General features: G+C 48.4%; 1 protein-coding gene across 6 annotated transcripts in view; it reads left to right on the forward strand.

Moving 5' to 3' along the window:
* Nucleotides 1-1,376: 1,376 nt before the first annotated feature.
* Nucleotides 1,377-17,937, forward strand: part of NUP85 (nucleoporin 85) — a 34,811-nt gene continuing 18,250 nt past the window's right edge. For 4 of the 6 annotated variants that reach the window (XR_004055047.1, XM_030923490.1, XM_030923491.1 and 1 more), the window contains exons 1-7: nt 1,377-1,721; nt 5,434-5,527; nt 6,738-6,900; nt 9,824-9,894; nt 11,265-11,308; nt 14,585-14,654; nt 17,014-17,135. Coding sequence is in view for 5 of the 6 variants with exons in the window: in XM_030923490.1 (XP_030779350.1) it covers nt 1,689-1,721; nt 5,434-5,527; nt 6,738-6,900; nt 9,824-9,894; nt 11,265-11,308; nt 14,585-14,654; nt 17,014-17,135 (597 nt within the window). In the remaining variant the exon portion in view is untranslated. Of the gene's footprint in view, nt 1,759-5,433; nt 5,528-6,735; nt 6,901-9,823; nt 9,895-11,264; nt 11,309-14,584; nt 14,655-17,013; nt 17,136-17,937 lie in introns of those variants that run through there. The other 2 variants (XM_030923493.1, XM_030923494.1) reach the window with 2 other exon arrangements.

Raw genomic sequence — 17,937 nt, forward strand, 5'->3', positions numbered from 1 at the left:
CCATTGGAAAAATGAAACAATTATCTTACAATTATTTTTCTCTTTCCACTCTTCCACCAGTGGCTCCTTCCCCTCTCTTTTCCCCTTCCTCTCTCTAGAGTGGTTGATTTAACTCTCAAACTGTATTTAACTCTGGAAACGTTTTCAGTTACGCAGGCGATAACTCCAACTTGAGATATAACAGAAACTTATTAAGAGAAAAAGAGCAAAATAATTCTTTTTTTTGAGACTCAGCAAAATAATTTTTTTTTTTTTTTTGAGATGGAGTCTCACTCTGTCGCCCAGGATGGAATGCAGTGGCGCGATCTTGGCTCACTGCAACCTCCGCCTCCCGGGTTGGAACAATTCTCCTGCCTCAGCCTTCCGAGTAGCTGGGATTACAGGTGTCCACCACCATGCCCGGCTAATTTTTGCATTTTTAGTAGAGACGGGGTTTCGCTATGTTGGCCAGGCTGGTCTAGAACTCCTGACCTCAGGTGATACACCCACCTCGGCCTCCCAGAGTGCTGAGATTACAGGCGCGGGTCACCAAGTCCGGCTAATTTTTTTTTTTTTTTTTTTTTTTTTTTTGTCGCCCAGACTGGAGTGGCACGATCGGCTGACTGCAACCTCTGCCTCCCGGGTTCAAACGATTCTCTTGCCTCAGGTGTCCGCCACCACGCCCAGCTAATTTTGTAATTTTAGTGGAGATGAGGTGTCTCCTTGTTGGTCAGGCTGGTCTCGAACTCCCAACCTCAGGCAATCCACCCACCTCGACCTCCCGAAATGCTGGGATTACAGGCGTGAGCCACCGCGCCCGGCCTAAATTTTGTATGTTTAGTGGAGACGGGGGTTTCACCATATTGGCCACGCTGGTCTCGAACTCCTGACCTCGTGATCCGCCCGCCTCGGCCTCCCAAAGTTTTGGGATTACAGGCGTGAAGCACCGCTCCCGGCCCAAGCCCGGCCAATTTTTTAATGTTTTTAGTAGTGACGAGGTTTCATCATATTGGCCAGGCTGGTCTTGAACACCTGACCTCCAGTGATCCGCCCACCTCGGGCTGCCGAAGTGCTGGAATTAGAGGCTTGAGCCACCTCGAAGGAGCATCGATTTTGCCCCCGTGCCTCTTGTGTGTGTTCTACTGTGGGAGTGACGGCGATTGCTTTCCAGCACAAGCCCATTTGAGTGTTGGGGTTCGGACAAGTGGCTCCTACGACACTAAGGTGGAGGTAAGGATGGAGCGAGGACTCCCAGAGTTGGGAGAGGTTGCAGGCTTACTGGGACCTCAGTCCGGCACGAATTCCCACCCAGGTGCCGCCGCCCCAGTCCGCGCACGCGCAGTCGCACCGTCTCGGGCCAAGGGTTCCTCCTGCCCCGCCCGCCGTCTCCGGGGGCCTTCTCTCCGCTGGGCACCAGGGTGTCCGCGGCGCCGCCTGATCCTGTTAGCGCGGTACTGTGAGTGCAGTCCGTCCTCGGCGCTGTTTTCCCTGACTTGCTGTCGACGCCAGGAAGGAAGGACGCGCGCAGGGGACCGCAGAGGGGTGGCCGTGGCTGAAGGAAGAGAGCGCCACAGCACTGAGGGTTTGGGCCTGCAGGCGCTGCAGGAGGCGCCCAGGCGGGGTCCTGTCTCTCAGCCAGCTCTGAGCGGGAGGCCTGAGCGGGAAGCATTGGCATCCCGGCGACTTCCCAGAGCCTGGGGTTCGGCGCTATGGAGGAGCTCGATGGCGAGCCAGCAGTCACTGTAAGGGCACCCCGAACAGGCTTGATCGTCCTTGCAGGTTGAGAACTGCGTCTGCTTCGTTACTTCAGGCTTGTCTGCTTCCCTACTGGCCGCGAGGCTCTCGTCCCCGTTCCTCGATTTAGTTGTCACTTTCCGGAGGTTGCAATGTTAACGAGGTGCCCGACCTCGGGTCGTAGTGGTCGCGGGGTTTCTGCCACCAGTCACAAAGCCAGGCCTCGAAGGTCCCAGTCTGTCCCTTTCCTTCCTTTGTGTTGCTGACCTTTCTACTTCCCTCGCATTTCCTCTTGGGTATTAGAGTGGGTTCAGCCCAAGCAGAGGAATTTATGTTTTTCTTCCAGTCGTATTAAGCTCTGCATCGCGGCACGTTGAGCTTCTGCTTGTGTGATCTAAGGTTTATTAAATGTGTTTATCCTCTCAGGAGACTATTCATATTTTATCGCTGTGCATTCAATTCCATTTGAACTTTGAAGAGAGTATGTCAACTGTGGATGATCTGTGATGTGTATACAAAAAATTCGTGGACTTTATGTGCGAGATACCTACCGTTTCTGCTACTTGGAATGCTTTTGTTTTCCCTCTTTCTCTTGTTAACCGCTGACTGAGGCAGGTCTCAACCGATAAAGGTTTATTTAGCTAAGGTTGAGGATCCAACCGGGAAAAAACACAGGTGACAGGAGGATCTGAGACCTGTGTTTTTTCCAAAGATGGTTTTGGGAACATCAGTAGTTAAAGAGGAAGGAACTAGCAGGAGGGGCAAAAAAGGGAGGTTAGGCAGTGAGGAGGCAAATGGTTACATTCTTGTGAGTCTCTTATTAGCCTCAGTAAATCTGCATTTTACCTGTGAAAAGAGGGAGTAGAGGAAAAATTTATGTATGCATTCATCTCAGGGTAGGTAGAGGGATGGTTTCATTTCTTTTTTCTTTTTTTTTTGAGACGGAGTCTCGCTGTTGCCCAGGCTGGAGTGCATTGGCACGATCTTAGCTTACTGCCACTTCCGCCACCTGGGTTCAAGCGATTCTCCTGCCTCAGCGTCCTGTGTAGCTGGGATTACAGGCGTGTGCCACCATGCCACACGCCTGGCTAATTTAAAAAAAAAAAAGTTTAAATTTTTATTTTTTTGAGATGGAGTCTGCTCTGTTGCCCAGGCTGGAGTGCAGTGGCGCAATCTCGGCTCACTGCAAGCTCTGCCTCCCGGGTTCACACCATTCTCCTGCCTCAGCCTCCCGAGTAGCTGGGACTACAGGCGCTCGCCACCACGCCCAGCTAAATTTTGTATTTTTAGTAGAGACGGGGTTTCACCGTGTTAGCCAGGATAGTCCCGATCTCCTGACCTCGTGATCCTCACGCCTCGGCCTCCCAAAGTGCTGAGATTACAGGTGTGAGCCACCGTGCCTGGCCTTTTTTTATTTTTTATTTTTAGTAGAGATGAGGTTTCACCATGTTGGCCAGGCTGGTCTTGAACTGACTTTGTGATCCACCCAGCTAGGCCTCCCACTGTGTTGGGATTACAGGCGTGAGCCACTGCGTGGCCCCGCGCCTGGCCGATTTCTGGTCTTTCATTTTTGTTGTTGTTTTTGAGAAGGAGTTTCGCTCTGTCGCCCAGGCTGGAGTGCAGTGGCGCCCCCCTGGGCTCACTGCAAGCTCCGCCTCCCGGGTTCACACCATTCTCCTGCCTCAGCCTCCCCCAGTAGTTGGGACTACACGCGCCCACCACCAGGCCCGGCTAATTTTGTTTTGTATTTTTAGTAGAGACGGGATTTCACCGTGTTAACCAGGATGGTCTGGATCTCCTAACCTCGTGATCCGCCCGCCTCAGCCTCCCAAAGTGCTGGGATTACAAGTGTGAGCCATTGCGGCTGGCCTGTTTCTTTTTTTTTTTTTTTTTTGAGGTGGAGTCTCGCTCTGTCGCCCAGGCTGGAGTGCAGTGGCGCGATCTCGGCTCACTGCAAGCTCCGCCTCCCGGGTTTTCGCCATTCTCCTGCCTCAGCCTCCCGAGTAGCTGGGACTACAGGCGCCCGCCACCTCGCCCGGCTAATTTTTTTTTTTGTATTTTTAGTAGAGACGGGGTTTCACCATGGTCTCGATCTCCTGACCTTGTGATCCGCCCGCCTCGGCCTCCCAAAGTGCTGGGATTACAGGCGTGAGCCACCGCGCCCGGCCTGGCCTGTTTCTTTTTTTTTTTTTTTTTGAGACAGAGTCTGGCTCTGTCGCCCAGGCTGGGGTGCAGTGGCCGGATTTCAGCTCACTGCAAGCTCCGCCTCCTGCCATTCTCCTGCCTCAGCCTCCCGAGTAGCTGGGACTACAAGCGCCCGGCACCTCGCCCGGCTAGTTTTTTGTATTTTTTAGTAGAGACGGGGTTTCACCGTGTTAGCCAGGATGGTCTGGATCTCCTGACCTCGTGATCCGCCCGTCTCGGCCTCCTAAAATGCTGGGATTACAGGCTTGAGCCACCGCGCCCGGCCTGGCCTCTTTCTTTTTTTGAGACGCAGTCTCACTTTGTCACCAAGGGTGGAGTGCAGTGGCGCCATCTCAGCTCACTGCAACCTCTGGCTCCCGGGTTCAAGCGATTCTTCTGCCTCAGCCTCCTGAGTAGCTGAGATTACAGGTGGTTGCCACCACACCCAGCTAATTTTTGTATTTTTGGTAGAGATGGGGTTTACCATCTTGGTCAGGCTGGTCATGAACTCCTGACCTCGTGATCCGCCTACCTCGGCCTCCCAAAGTGTTGGGATTACAGGCGTGAGCCACCACACCTGGCTAGGAGTTCGAGACCAGCCTGGCCAACATGGCAAAACCCCGTCTCTACTAAAAAAAATACAAAAATTAACCTGGCATGGTGGCGCATGCCTGTAATCCCACCTACTCAAGAAGCTGAGGTAGGGCCCGGCGCAGTGGCTCAAGCCTGTAATCCCAGCACTTTGGGAGGCTGAGTCGGGCGGATCACGAGGTCAGGAGATCGAGACCATTCTGGCTAATATGGTGAAACCCCGTCTCTACTAAAAAATACAAAAAAAAAAAAAAAAAAAGAAGCTGAGGCAGGAGAATCGCTTGAACACAGGAGGCAGAGGTTGCAGTGAGCAGAGATCGTGAGATCGCGTCACTGCACTCCAGCCTGGGCAACAAGAGTTCGAACTCCTGACCTCAGATGATCTGCCCGCCTCAGCCTCGCAAAGTGCTGGGATTACAGGTGGGAGCCACTGTGCCCAGCACAAAATGAATTTTTCTTACTAGTGTTATAAGAAAATGTTATTGAAGGATACAATGTTATTACAGGACCAGCTATGCTCTTCACTTAAAGTGTTTTTCAGCCAGGCCGGCATGGTGGAAAGTGTTTTTCAGCCAGGCGGGTGGGGTGGCTCATGCCTGTAGTCCTAGCACTTTGGGAGGCTGAGGTGGGTGGATCACCTGATCTGAGGAGTTTGTAACCAACCTAGGCAATATGGTGAAACTCTGTTTCTACTAAAAATGAAAAAAAAAAAAAAAAATAGCCGGGTATGGTTGCACACACCTATAGTCCCAGCTACTCAGGAAGTTGAGGCAGTAGAAGCCCTTGAACCCAGGAGGCGGAGATTGGAGTGAGTTGAGATTGTGCCACTGTACACCAGGCTGGGAGACAGAGTGAGTCGCTGTCTCAAAAAAAAAAAAAAAAAAAAAAAAATAGAACGACTTAAGAACATTCTTCATTTTAGATTTCTATGTCTTATTTTACTAGGTGATTCCAGGCGTGAATTCCAAGAAGAACCAAATGTGTTTTGACTGGGGTCCAGGGGAGATGCTGGTGTGTGAAACCTCCTTCAGCAAAAAAGGTAGGGGTTTTTTTCCTTCCAAATTGTCCATCTTGGCACATTTGGTTGTTTTTCTGTTTATTACCTCAGATTTGACTAGTTGTGGACTGAAACAGTTGAATTTGTTTTGTTCCATTTTAATTTTCTTTATTTTGTTTTCAAGATACAACAGGGTTTTGTTGTATCACGTAGGCTGGAGTACAGTGTGATCATGGCTCACTGCAGCCTCTACCTCCTGGGCTCAAGTGATCCTCCGCCTCAGTCTTCCTGGTAGCTGGGACTACAGGTCATCGTGCCCCCACACCCAGCTAATTTTTTTTTTTTTTTTTTTTTTGTAGAGATGGGAGTCTCGTTTTGTTGCCTAGGCTGGTCTCACACTTCTGGCCTCAAGTGATCCTGCTGCATTTTGGCATTTTTATTTTTGAAATGTTAGCTATTTTAGATTTTCATTGATTTTTGAGATCTTGAAGATGTTGAATCCTGGAAAAAAATTAACAATAGTTTTCATGAAAAATTTTCTTCATATTTAAAATATCAAGCTTTTTATCTGTTTTTCTTTGTCCAAAGTGACCAAATTCCTCAGTAGCTTTCTTATTGTGAACCTTGCAGATGCTTGGCCATCACTTTTGTGTCGACAGCATGGATTCAGCTGAATAATAGTTCTGTAGGCTGAGCTAGCATCCAAAGCACAGATGGAGCTGGAGAGTGACATAGCTTGTCCTTGGCTTGATTTTCCTAAGTTCCATCAGCTATTGGATAGGATGTGAATCTTTTTCTTTTCCTGATACAGTCTCCTTCCAGTAGCAGGATAAAACTGGAATCTTGACATTTGATTTGTTTTCTTTCTTTCTTTTTTTTTTTTTTTTTTTTTTTTGAGATGGAGTCTCGCTCTGTCCAGGCTGGAATGCAGTGGTGCGATCTCACTGCCACCTCTGCCTTCCCGGTTAAAGCAATTCTCCTGCCTCAGCCTCCTGAGTAGCTGGGAATGAAGGCACGCGCCACCACACCCAGCTAATTTTTGTATTTTTAGTAGAGACAGGCTTTTGCTGTGTTGGCCAGCCTGGTCTCGAACTCCTGACCTCGTGATCCGCCTACCTTGGCCTCCCAGAGTGCTGGGCTTATAGGCATGTGCCACCGTGCCCGGCCACAAAACATTTTTTTTAGAGTAGATGGACTTTTGGGGATGATCCTAATAGATTTTAAATTTTTTTTTTTTTCTGTTTTGTTTCAGAAAAATCAGAGATGGTGCCAAGTTGCCCCTTTATCTATATCATCCGTAAGGATGTAGATGTTTACTCTCAAATCTTGAGAAAACTCTTCAATGAATCCCATGGAATCTTTTTGGGCCTCCAGAGAATTGATGAAGAGTTGACTGGAAAATCCAGAAAATCTCAGTAAGTTGGTTGCTGTTTGGTGTTGAAGCCCACTCTACACTGTGAAAAGCCAAATGAAGTACATTGTTGTCTTTTTGTGTTTTAAGGATTGCGTAAAGAAATAAGAGACTCCTGGTTCTAGCTGAGGCATTAGTACTGGACAGTGTACATTAGCAGTGATGGGAAGACTTAGTGGGAATATGCAAATGCTGTTGATTGGCTGGCTTGACAAGCTTTATTTACATTCCTATTTTACTTACCCTCTAAAGAAGAAAATTTAGGCCACACAAGCATGTGAAAGTCATTGAATGAGGTCACATTATTGGGAGATTTGAAAATTAATGTAACAGTTTTGTCTCTAAAAATTATGGTTGAGACATTATCTGACAACAGACCAGAAAACTCTTGTACTATTTATAGAGTAGGATTTTCTTGAATCGTAGTTCATAACTTCATCATTATCGGAGTGGTACTTGTAAATTGTAGACTTTTGGGACCCACCGCAGATCATCAAAATCAAAATCTCTGGTTGGATCTTAAAATCTCCAGCACACTGGAGTTTAAGAAGTCCTGTGTTAGACTTTTGTCAGCGTCCCTTCACATGGCTAGGGCATGGGCAGTGTTGGTATATTACTTCTTTCATAAGCTTTTCACAAATGAATCATTCTGGACAAGACCCAGGTCAACTTCTGTGTGAGTGTGTGTGAGAGTGATTATTGGTTGGTTTTCTGTTTTTTTCAAGACAGAGTTTCACGTTGTCGCCCAGGCTAGAGTGCAGTGGCGTAATCTCTGCTCACTGCAAGCTCCGCCTCCTGGGTTCACGCCATTCTGCTGCCTCAGCCTCCTGAGTAGCTGGGGCTATAGGTGCCCGCCACCATGCCTGGCTAATTTTTTGTATTTTCAGTAGAGGTGGGGTTTCACTGTGTTAGCCAGGATGGTCTCGATATCCTGACCTCGTGATCCACCCGCCTTGGCCTCCCAAAGTGATGGGATTACAGGCGTGAGCCACCATGCCCGGCCCTGTTTTTTGTTTTTTCTTTTTTTTGTTGTTAAGACGGAGTCTTGCTCAGTCACCCGGGCTGGAGTGCGGTGGTGCGATCTCGGCTCACTGTAAGCTCTGCCTCCTGGGTTCATGCCATTCTCCTGCCTCGCCCTCCCGAGCAGCTGGAACTACAGGCGCCCGCCACTACCCCTGGCTAATTTTTTTGTATTTTTAGTAGAGACGGGGTTTTACCATGTTAGACAGGATGGTCTCGATCTCCTGACCTCGTGATCCACCCATCTTGGCCTGCCAAAGTGCTGGGATTACAGATGTGAGCCACCGCGCCTGGCCGGGCCCTGTTTTTTTTTAACTCCGTCACCTGGGCTGGAGTGCAGTAGCAATCTCGGCCCACTGCAGCCTCTGCCTCCTGGGTTCAAGCCATTCTCCTGCCTCAGCCTCCCGAATAGCTGGGATTACAGGTGCGTGCCACCACACCTGGCTAATTTTTGCATTTTTAGTAGAGAGGGTTTCATCATGTTGGCCAGGCCGGTCTCGAACTCCTGACCTCAAGTGATCTGCCCACCTCAGCCTCCCAAAGTGCTGGGATTATAGGCGTGAGCCACTGCACCTGGCCTGATTATTGGTTTTAAGGGACTTTGGTGGGAATATTGGTGAGTTTGAGAAATCTATTGTCACTTCTAGGAAAAAACACGTCAAAAGTCCTGTAATTCCTTGATGGCAGGGGACCCTGTCTTATTTTTTATTTTTTTTGTTTTTTATTTTTTATTATTTATTTATTTATTTAATTTTTTTATTTTTTTATTTTTTTTTGAGACGGAGTCTCGCTCTGTCACCTGGGCTGGAGTGCAGTGGCTGGATCTCAGCTCACTGCAAGCTCCGCCTCCCGGGTTTACGCCATTCTCCTGCCTCAGCCTCCCGAGTAGCTGGGACTACAGGCACCCGCCACCTCGCCCAGCTAGTTTTTTGTACTTTTTAGTAGAGACGGGGTTTCACAGTGTTAGCCAGGGTGGTCTCGATCTCCTGACCTCGTGATCCGCCCGTCTCGGCCTCCCAAAGTGCTGGGATTACAGGCTTGAGCCACCGCGCCCGGCCTATTTTTTATTTTTTTTGAGACGGAGTCTGGCTCTGTCGCCCAGGCTGGAGTGCAGTGGTGCGATCTCGGCTCACTGCAAGGTCCGCCTCCCAGGTTCATGTCATTCTCCTGTCTCAGCCTCCTGAGTAGCTGGGACTACAGGCGCCCACCACCACGCCCGGCTAATTTTTTTTGTATTTTTAGTAGAGACGGGGTTTCACCATAGTCTTGATCTCCTGACCTTGTGATCCGCCCGCCTCGGCCTCCCAAAGTGCTGGGATTACAGGCGTGAGCCACCGCGCCCAGCCTTATTTTTTATTTTTTTTTTTGAGATGGAGTCTGGCTCTGTCACCCAGGCTGGAGTGCAATGACATGATCTTGGCTCACTGCAATCTCCGCCTCCTGGGTTCAAGAGATTCTCCTGCCTCAGCGTCCCGAGTAGCTGGGATTTTGTATTTTTAGTAGAGACTAGGTTTCACCAGGTTGGCCAGGCTGGTCTCAAACACCTGACCTCAGGTGATCCGCCCGCTTTCACCTCCCAAAGTGCTGGGATTACAGACCTGAGCCACTGGGCTTGCCATTAAATAACTTTATGTATCTATTTTTTTGAGACAAGGTCTGACTAGTAGATTTCATCTGCAACAATTAATGTCAGTGTGGGTTTATGAATATTAACTTTAGCCCATGGGTTGTTTTGTGGCGTTTTATTTTGTTGCCCAAGTTATTCCAGCTTCAGAAGGTTACGAGCTCCTTCACAATGGCTCCCCTCTTTCTTCCAGCAAATTTCTACGTTTATTTGAGTGTTTTCTTATTTTGTGGCACTACAAGATGTTCCAGGCTCATCTTGTGTGTTATTTCATTTTTTATAGATTGGTTCGAGTGAGTAAAAACTACCGATCAGTCATAAGAGCATGTATGGAGGAAATGCACCAGGTTGCAAGTAAGGACTGTGTGCCTGTGTGTGTGTGTTGGTATTTTGAGTATTTATCTATGCATAAATACTGTGAGGTAAAGTTTGATTGATATTCCAGTCCAAAACTTACTTTTCCATCTTTCACAATCCTTACTTTTTTGGTAATCATTTAGAGTATTTTTTTTTTTTTTTGAGACCGAGTGTCACTCTGTCGCCCAGGTTGAAGTGCTGTGGCGTGAACTCAGGTCACTGCAACCTCCACCTCCCAGGTTCAAGGGATTCTTCAGCCTCAGCCAGCCTCCTGAGTGGCTGGGACTACAGTTGCATACCACCAAGCCCAGCTAATTTCTGTATTTTTAGTAGAGGTGGGGTTTCACCATGTTAGTCAGGCTGGTCTTGAACTCCTGGTCTCAAGTGATCTGCCTGCCTTGGACTCCCAGAGTGCTGGGATTACAGGAGTCAGCCACTGTGCCTGGACTTTTTTTTTTCTGAGACACGGTTGCCCAGGCTGGAGTGCAAAGACACATTGTGGCTCATTGCAGCCGTGACCTCACCTCCTGGGCTCAAGTGATCTTCCTACCTCAGTCTTCCAAGTAGTTGGGATTGCAGGTGTGTACCACCATGCCTGGCTAATAAAAAAAAATTTTATCCCCTCTTCCTCAGAGACATTTGTTCTGATAACTTTTTTTTTTTTTTTTTTTTTTTTTTTGAGACGGAGTCTCGCTCTGTCGCCCAGGCTGGAGTGCAGTGGCCGGATCTCAGCTCACTGCAAGCTCCGCCTCCCGGGTTTACGCCATTCTCCTGCCTCAGCCTCCCGAGTAACTGGGACTACAGGCGCCCGCCACCTTGCCTGGCTAGTTTTTTTGTATTTTTTTTAGTAGAGACGGGGTTTCACCGTGTTAGCCAGGATGGTCTCGATCTCCTGACCTCGTGATCCGCCCGTCTCGGCCTCCCAAAGTGCTGGGATTACAGGCTTGAGCCACTGCGCCCAGCCTCTGATAACTTTTAAATTTTTTGTAGAGACGGGGTCTCCCTAATTTTGCCCAGGCTGGTCTTGAACTCCTGGGCTCAAGCAGTCCTTTCACATCAGCCTCCCAAGTGTTGGGCTTACAGGTGTGAGCCATACATGAAGCCACTCTGACAAAGGTCAGAGACCTTTATGATAACTTTGTTGCAGTTGAAAGTGCCATTTGGTAACTTGAGGGCCTTTGGTTTGAGAATTGAAGGGATATGAAGCATTAATAACAAAAAAATCCATAATTAGAAGAGATTATAATTTCTTTTAATTTTTGTCATTAAAGGAAACAAAGGCTCAGGCCATAGACCCTGGAATATTCAGCTATGACAATAAGCCTACGAGTTCCATTGCTCACTTAAAATGTTTTGTGTTTCGTTAGTTGCTGCTAAAGATCCAGCCAGTGGCCGCCAGTTCAGCAGCCAGGTAAGGGGAGTCACTTTTGTTGTTTTAGCATCACTGTGTCCTGTGTCCTGGGCACCCACCTGGGGTGGCTTTGCACTTCCTGTTATGGCAGAAGTCTCTTCAGGTAGATAGGCAGCTCCTTTGGGTGACAGTGATTGTCTTGCCCCTTTCAAGGTCTAGCTCACAAGGAAATGCTTGTTAAATACTTGAGTGAATGTTCAGTTCTTCTTTTTTTTGAGACAGAGTCTCGCTCTGTCACTCAGGCTCGAGTGCCCTAGGTTCAAGCAGTTCTCCTCCCTCAGCCTCCAGAATAGCTGGGTCCTACAGGTGCGAACCACCAAGCCCAGCTACTTTTTGTATTTTTAGTAGAGATGGGGTTTCACCATGTTGGCCAGGCTGGTCTCAAACTCTTGAACTCAAGTGATCCACCCGCCTCGACCTCCCAAAGTGGTGGCATTACAGGCGTGAGCCACTGTGCTGGCCCTGAATGTTCAGTTCTTATGGAACATGTATGTCCTGACCAAATTGTGTTGAGGGATTGTCACCCGAAATGGAGAACTAATCTTGTGAGATCACTGTTCAGTCTCATAAACACTATTCACTTCTCGAACTCAACATTTTTTTTTTCTCTTTGAAAGACAGGGTCTCTCTATGTTGTCAAAGCTGGTCTCGAACTCCTGGGCTCAAGTGATCCTCCTGTCTTGGCCTCCCAAAGTGCTGGGATTATAGGTGTGAGCTGCCACACCTGACCAAACTCAACATTTTTACTGAGTTGCAAGTGGCTCTACTTCACTTGGAGCTGGAAGATGACTTTTTCCTTAGTAGATGCTTCATATTAAATACTTTTCAAAGTTAGTAAGTGACTAGGCGGTAATTCACTGTCTCTGAAGTACCCTTATGAACAAGTCATTGTGGTATCTGTGGACTGAAGGATGGTGAGGAAGGGAAGCCTGCATATTCCTAAGGGCAAGGTCCAGGTCTGATTTATTTCAAGGTCTTATATTGGGCTTTCCCATTAATAGACTGTTTCCTAAACTTCAGTCCTTGGAATACCAACTTCACAATTCTTGCTCTGTCTACGTGTTTCGTGTCATCTACTGAATAATTTTGTGAATATTGTGTCTTCCTTTTACTCAAATGAAGTCCCTTTGCTAAAGCATCAATTCATCGAGGTAGGCTGGGCGCAGTGGCTTACGCCTGTAATCCCAGCACTTTGGGAGGCTGACGTGGGCGGATCTCTTGGGGTCAGGAGTTCGAGACCATCCTGGCCAACATAGAAACCCCATCTACTAAAAATACAATATTTAGCCAGGCGTGGTGGTGTGCACCTGTAATCCCAGCTACTCGGGAGGCTGAGGCAGGAGAATTGCTTGAACCCTGGAGGCAGAGGTTGCAGTGAGCTGAGATTATACCAGTGCACTCCAGCTTGGCTGACAGAGTGAGACTCTGTCTCAAAAAAAAAAAAAAAAGGCCGGGCGCGGTGGCTCAAGCCTGTAATCCCAGCGCTTTGGGAGGCCGAGACGGGCGGATCACGAGGTCAGAAGATCGAGACCATCCTGGCTAACACGGTGAAACCCCGTCTCTACTAAAAAATACAAAAAACTAGCCGGGTGAGGTGGCGGGCGCCTGTAGTCCCAGCTACTCGGGAGGCTGAGGCAGGAGAATGGCGTAAACCCGGGAGGCGGAGCTTGCAGTGAGCTGAGATCCGGCCACTGCACTCCAGCCCGGGCGACAGAGCAAGACTCCGTCTCAAAAAAAAAAAAAAAAAAAAAAAGCCAGGTGCGGTGGCTCATGCCTGTGATCCCAGCACTTTGGGAGGCCAAGTGGGGGAGATCACCTGAGGTCAGGAGTTCAAGACCAGCCTGGCCAACGTGGTAAAACCCTGTCTCGACTAAAAATACAAAAAATTAGTTGGGCGTGGTGGCACACGCCTGTAATCCCAGCTACTGAGGAGGCTGAGGCAGGAGAAATCACTTGAACCCAGGATGCAGAAGTTGCAGTGAGCCGAGATTACGCCACTGCACTCTAGCTTGGGCAACAAGAGCCACTCCATCTCAAAAAAAAATAAAATAAAAAAGTAATAATTGGTGACATGCAAGTTATATTTTTTCTTTTTTTCTTTTTTTTTTTTTTTTTGAGATGGAGTCTCCCTCTGTTGCCCAGGCTGGAGTGCAGTGGCATGATCTCAGCTCACTGCAAGCTCCGCCTCCTGGATTCACGCCATTCTCCTGCCTCAGCCTCCCCAGCAGCTGGGACTATAGGCGCCTGCAACCACTCCCAACTAATTTTTTGTATTTTTAGTAGAGACGGGGTTTCACTGTGTTAGGATGATCTCGATCTCCTGACCTTGTGATCCACCCGTCTCGGCCTCCCAAAGTGCTGGAATTACAGGTGTGAGCCACCGCGCCTGGCCATATTTTTTTTATTTTTTTATTTTTTATTTTTTATTTTTTTTTATTTTTTATTTTTTATTTTTTTTGAGACGGAGTCTGGCTCTGTCTCCCAGGCTGGAGTGCAGTGGCCGGATCCCAGCTCACTGCAAGCTCCGCCTCCCGGGTTCACGCCATTCTCCTGCCTCAGCCTCCCAAGCAGCTGGGACTACAGGCGTCCGCCACCTTGCCCGGCTAGTTTTTTGTATTTTTAGTAGAGACGGGGTTTCACCGTGTTAGCCAGGATGGTCTCGATCTCCTGACCTCGTGATCCGCCCGTCTCGGCCTCCCAAAGTGCTGGGATTACAGGCTTGAGCCACCGCACCCGGCCTCTTTTTTTAAATTTTGAGACAGGGTCTCACTCCTGCCCAGGCAGGAATGCAGCGGCACGATTATGGCTCACTGCAGACTCAACTTCCTGGGCTCAAGTGATCCTCCCACCTCAGCCTCCTGAGTAGCTGAGACTACAGGGATGTCTCATCACACTTGGCCAATTTTTGTATTTTTTGTTGAGACAGAATCTCGCAATGTTGCTCAAGCTGGTCTCGAACTCCTAGACTCAAACATTCCACCTGCCTTGGCCTCCCAAAGTGCTGGGATTACAGGCATGAGCCACTGCACCTGGCCAAGTTATTTTTGTAATGCACAGTAAAATAAAATCACAACCACTAAAACAAAATGTTAGCCTCCATCCCGCCACCTAACATCCTCGTGCTGACTCCCCTCTGGGAAATCCTCCTGTAGGATTGCAGCAGCTGTGGGGTTAAGGAATGACTGTGATGTGAGTCAAGGCCTGCTTTATCCCTTGGCTCTCAGAGCAAAGCTCAGTAATGATTTCAGGTGAAACCTATCTCCATTTCTCCCTTAGGTCTCCATTTTGTCAGCAATGGAGCTCATCTGGAACCTGTGTGAGATTCTTTTTATTGAAGTGGCCCCGGGTAAGCATGGAATAATCTCACCTTATAACATCATAGGTGTCCCCTGCCATCTTCTGCTCTTTCCTCATCTTTCCTGTGCATGGTGATGAGTGTTTTATTCCTGAGAATGTTCTTTCCATCATCATAACCACGGGAAATCGCTAGAAAACACCCAAAGAAACCTGACCATTTTGTCAGGTGCTACAAAGGGAATCATGCAGAGCGCCTCCTAGAGAGCTAAGCCGGCACAGGCACTGAGAAATACTAAACTAGTGTGTGAAAGCGGGGGTCAGTGTTAACATCATGAACTGGCTAAGCTCAAGAAAGTTTTATGAACGTGAGGTGGGATTAGGTGGTGAGAGGCAAAGTCACGTTGGGAATTCTGTCACTAATAATTGGGACAGGGCAATTCTGTGTGTTAACTCTGCCAATGGGAATTTTTTTGTTGATCTTTTTTTTTTTTTTTTTTTTTTTTTTTTTTTTTTTTTGAGATGGGAGTTTCGCTCTTGCTGCCCAGGCTGGAATGCAATGGCGTGATCTTGGCTCACCACAACTTCCAACTCCCAGGTTCAAGTGATTCTCCTGCCTCAGCCTCCTGAGTAGCTAGGATTACAGACATGCGCCGCCATGCCCGGCTAATTTTGTATTTTTAGTAAAGATGAGGTTTCTCCATGTTGGTCAGGCTGGTCTCGAACTCCCGACCTCAGGTGCTCTGCCCACCTCAGTCTCCCAAAGTGCAGGGATTCCAGGCTTGAGCCACCGTGCCTGGCCTTCTGTTGATCTTGAATTAAACTGTGATCAGTATAGTGTCATGGCCTGTATGAGCTCTCTGTGGATCTGCTGCAGCTTTTTTGCATTTCTTTTAAGGATTTATGTTTGCTCTTTCCCATAAATGAGTAGTAACCTCTGTGTAGCCCTAGCATTTTATTCATACTCTCGCTAAAGAAGTGAGGAACTTGAAATTAGAGTTGGTTGTTGAGAGGCCTCCCTTCTCCAGTGGATTTTTGAGGAGGTTACAGTTGGCCCTTTGTATCTGCAGGTTCTACATCATGGATACAGAGTGCTGGCTGTACTCTGCCATTTTATTTCATTTTATTTGTATTGACTGATTGAAACAAGGTCTTACTGTGTCACTTAGGCTGGAGTGTGGTGGTCCAATCACGGCTATTGCAGTCTGGACCTCCCAGGCTCAAGCGATCCTCCTGCCTCAGCCTCCTGAGTAGCTGGGACTACAGGCACATACCACCATGCTAGGCTAATTTTTTGTGTGTATATGCTGGGGGAGGGGAGACAGGGTCTTGCTCTGTCACCCAGGCTGGAGTATAGTGGCGTGATCACAGCTCAGCAGCCTCGACTTCCTGGGCTCAAGCAATCCTCCTGCCCAGCCTTTTAAGTAGCTGGGACCACAGGCACGCACCACCACGCCCAGCTAATTTTGTATTTTTTGTGGAGAGGAAGTTTTGCCTGTTGCCCGGGCTGTTCTTGAACTCTTGGGCTCAAGCAGTCTGCCCATGTTGGCCTCGCAAAATGCTGGGATTATAGGCATGAGCCACCATTCCTGGCTTGGCTAATTTTTTTTTTTTTTTTTTTTTGTGGAGATGGGGTTTCCCTATGTTGCCCAACCTAGTCTCAAACTCCTGGGCTCAAGCGATCTGCCTGCCACAGCCTCCCAAAGTGCTAGGATTACAGACATGAGCTACCGTGCCTGGCCATATTATTTTTTTGTTTTGTTTTTTGAGACAGAGTCTCACTCCATCACCCAGGCTGGAGTGCAGTGGTGCGATCTTGGCTCACTGCAACCTCTCCCTCCTGGGTTCAAGCAATTCTGCCTTAGCCACATGAGCAGCTGGAATTACAGGCATGTGCCACCACGCCCGGCTAATTGTTGTATTTTTAGTAGAGACAGGGTTTCACCATGTTGGCCAGGCTGGCTCGAACTCCTGAGCTCAGGTGATCCACCTGCCTTAGCCTCCCAAAGTGCTGGGATTCCAGGTGTGCGCCACCAGCCCCTTGGCCATATGTTTTTTATCATCATTGCCTACCTGGCTGCTTGCTAGTCAGTACTGGTTCCTAAACGGCCATTACTTGTGTAGCTATTGAGTATTTGTGAAGAATCTGGTGGTGAGGTCTGCATTCCATTTTCACCCCTTTCTGGGGTCAGTTAAAGATGGAGCTTCCTGGCACAGAGGTAATATTTGGTGAAAGTGCACTTGCTTTTCTAGCACAGTCCTTCATTCAGGACCACGTGTGTGACTGCTTAAAAGGGATAAACCTGTGTAGTCAGCGCGTCTGCCTTAACGTTCTCTGTTCTTTGGATAAAGTGGAACTTGCTGCAGATGAAGCTGAGGCTTTTGTGTGTGATGAGAGTCTCTCCTCCCAGCTGGCCATCTCCTCCTCCACCTCCTTGACTGGGTCCGGCTCCATGTGTGCGAGGTGGACAGTTTGTCGGCGGATGTTCTGGGCAGTGAGAATCCAAGCAATCATGACAGCTTCTGGAACTTGGTAAGACAGGCCGGGCCCCCACTTCCCACCATGAGTCCTACTGTCCCTGGTGCCGCTGGGTGGGTCTGAGGACACCCACCGAGCCTCCAGCAGTAGGCTGGCTTTTGGAGTCTGTTACTATGGAGACTCTCTTGGATCTTTTCTTCCCTGGATTTGGATTTAGACTATGGGAGAGTCTAAAACCGAGGTAACATGTAAGAAAAATAATGCTTTGAAAACTTTCCAGAGTAAAAGGAAATTTGATTTCTTTGTGGGTCTAAGGAAGAGAAGACATAAAAAGTAATACAAAACCTTTTTTTTTTTTTTTTTTTTTTTTGAGACGGAGTCTCACTCTGGCCCAGGCTGGAGTGTAGTGGCGCCATCTCGGCTCACTGCAAGCTCTGCCTCCTGGGTTCACGCCATTCTCCTGCCTCAGCCTCCCGGAGCAGCTGGGACTACAGGTGCCCGTCACCATGCCTGGCTAATTTTTTGTATTTTTTTCAGTAGAGATGGGGTTTCACCGTGTTAGCCAGGATGGTCTTGATCTCCTGACCTCGTGATCCGCCTGCCTTGGTCTCCCAAAGTGCTGGGATTACAGGCATGAGCCACCGTGCCTGGCCTTTTTTTTTTTTTTTTTTTGAGAAAGGGTCTTGGCTGGGTGTGGTGGCTCATGCCTGTAATTCCAGCCAGCACTTCGGGTGGCCAACTCAGGAATCGCTTGAGCCCAGGAGTTTGAGATTAGCCTGGGCAACAAAGTGAGACCCCCATCTCAAAATAAATTAATAAATAAAAATATGAAAGAAAAAAGAGAGTCTGACTCTGT

This window comes from Rhinopithecus roxellana, chromosome 19 (assembly GCF_007565055.1).
Source record: "Rhinopithecus roxellana isolate Shanxi Qingling chromosome 19, ASM756505v1, whole genome shotgun sequence".
Classification (NCBI taxonomy): Eukaryota; Metazoa; Chordata; class Mammalia; order Primates; family Cercopithecidae; genus Rhinopithecus; species Rhinopithecus roxellana.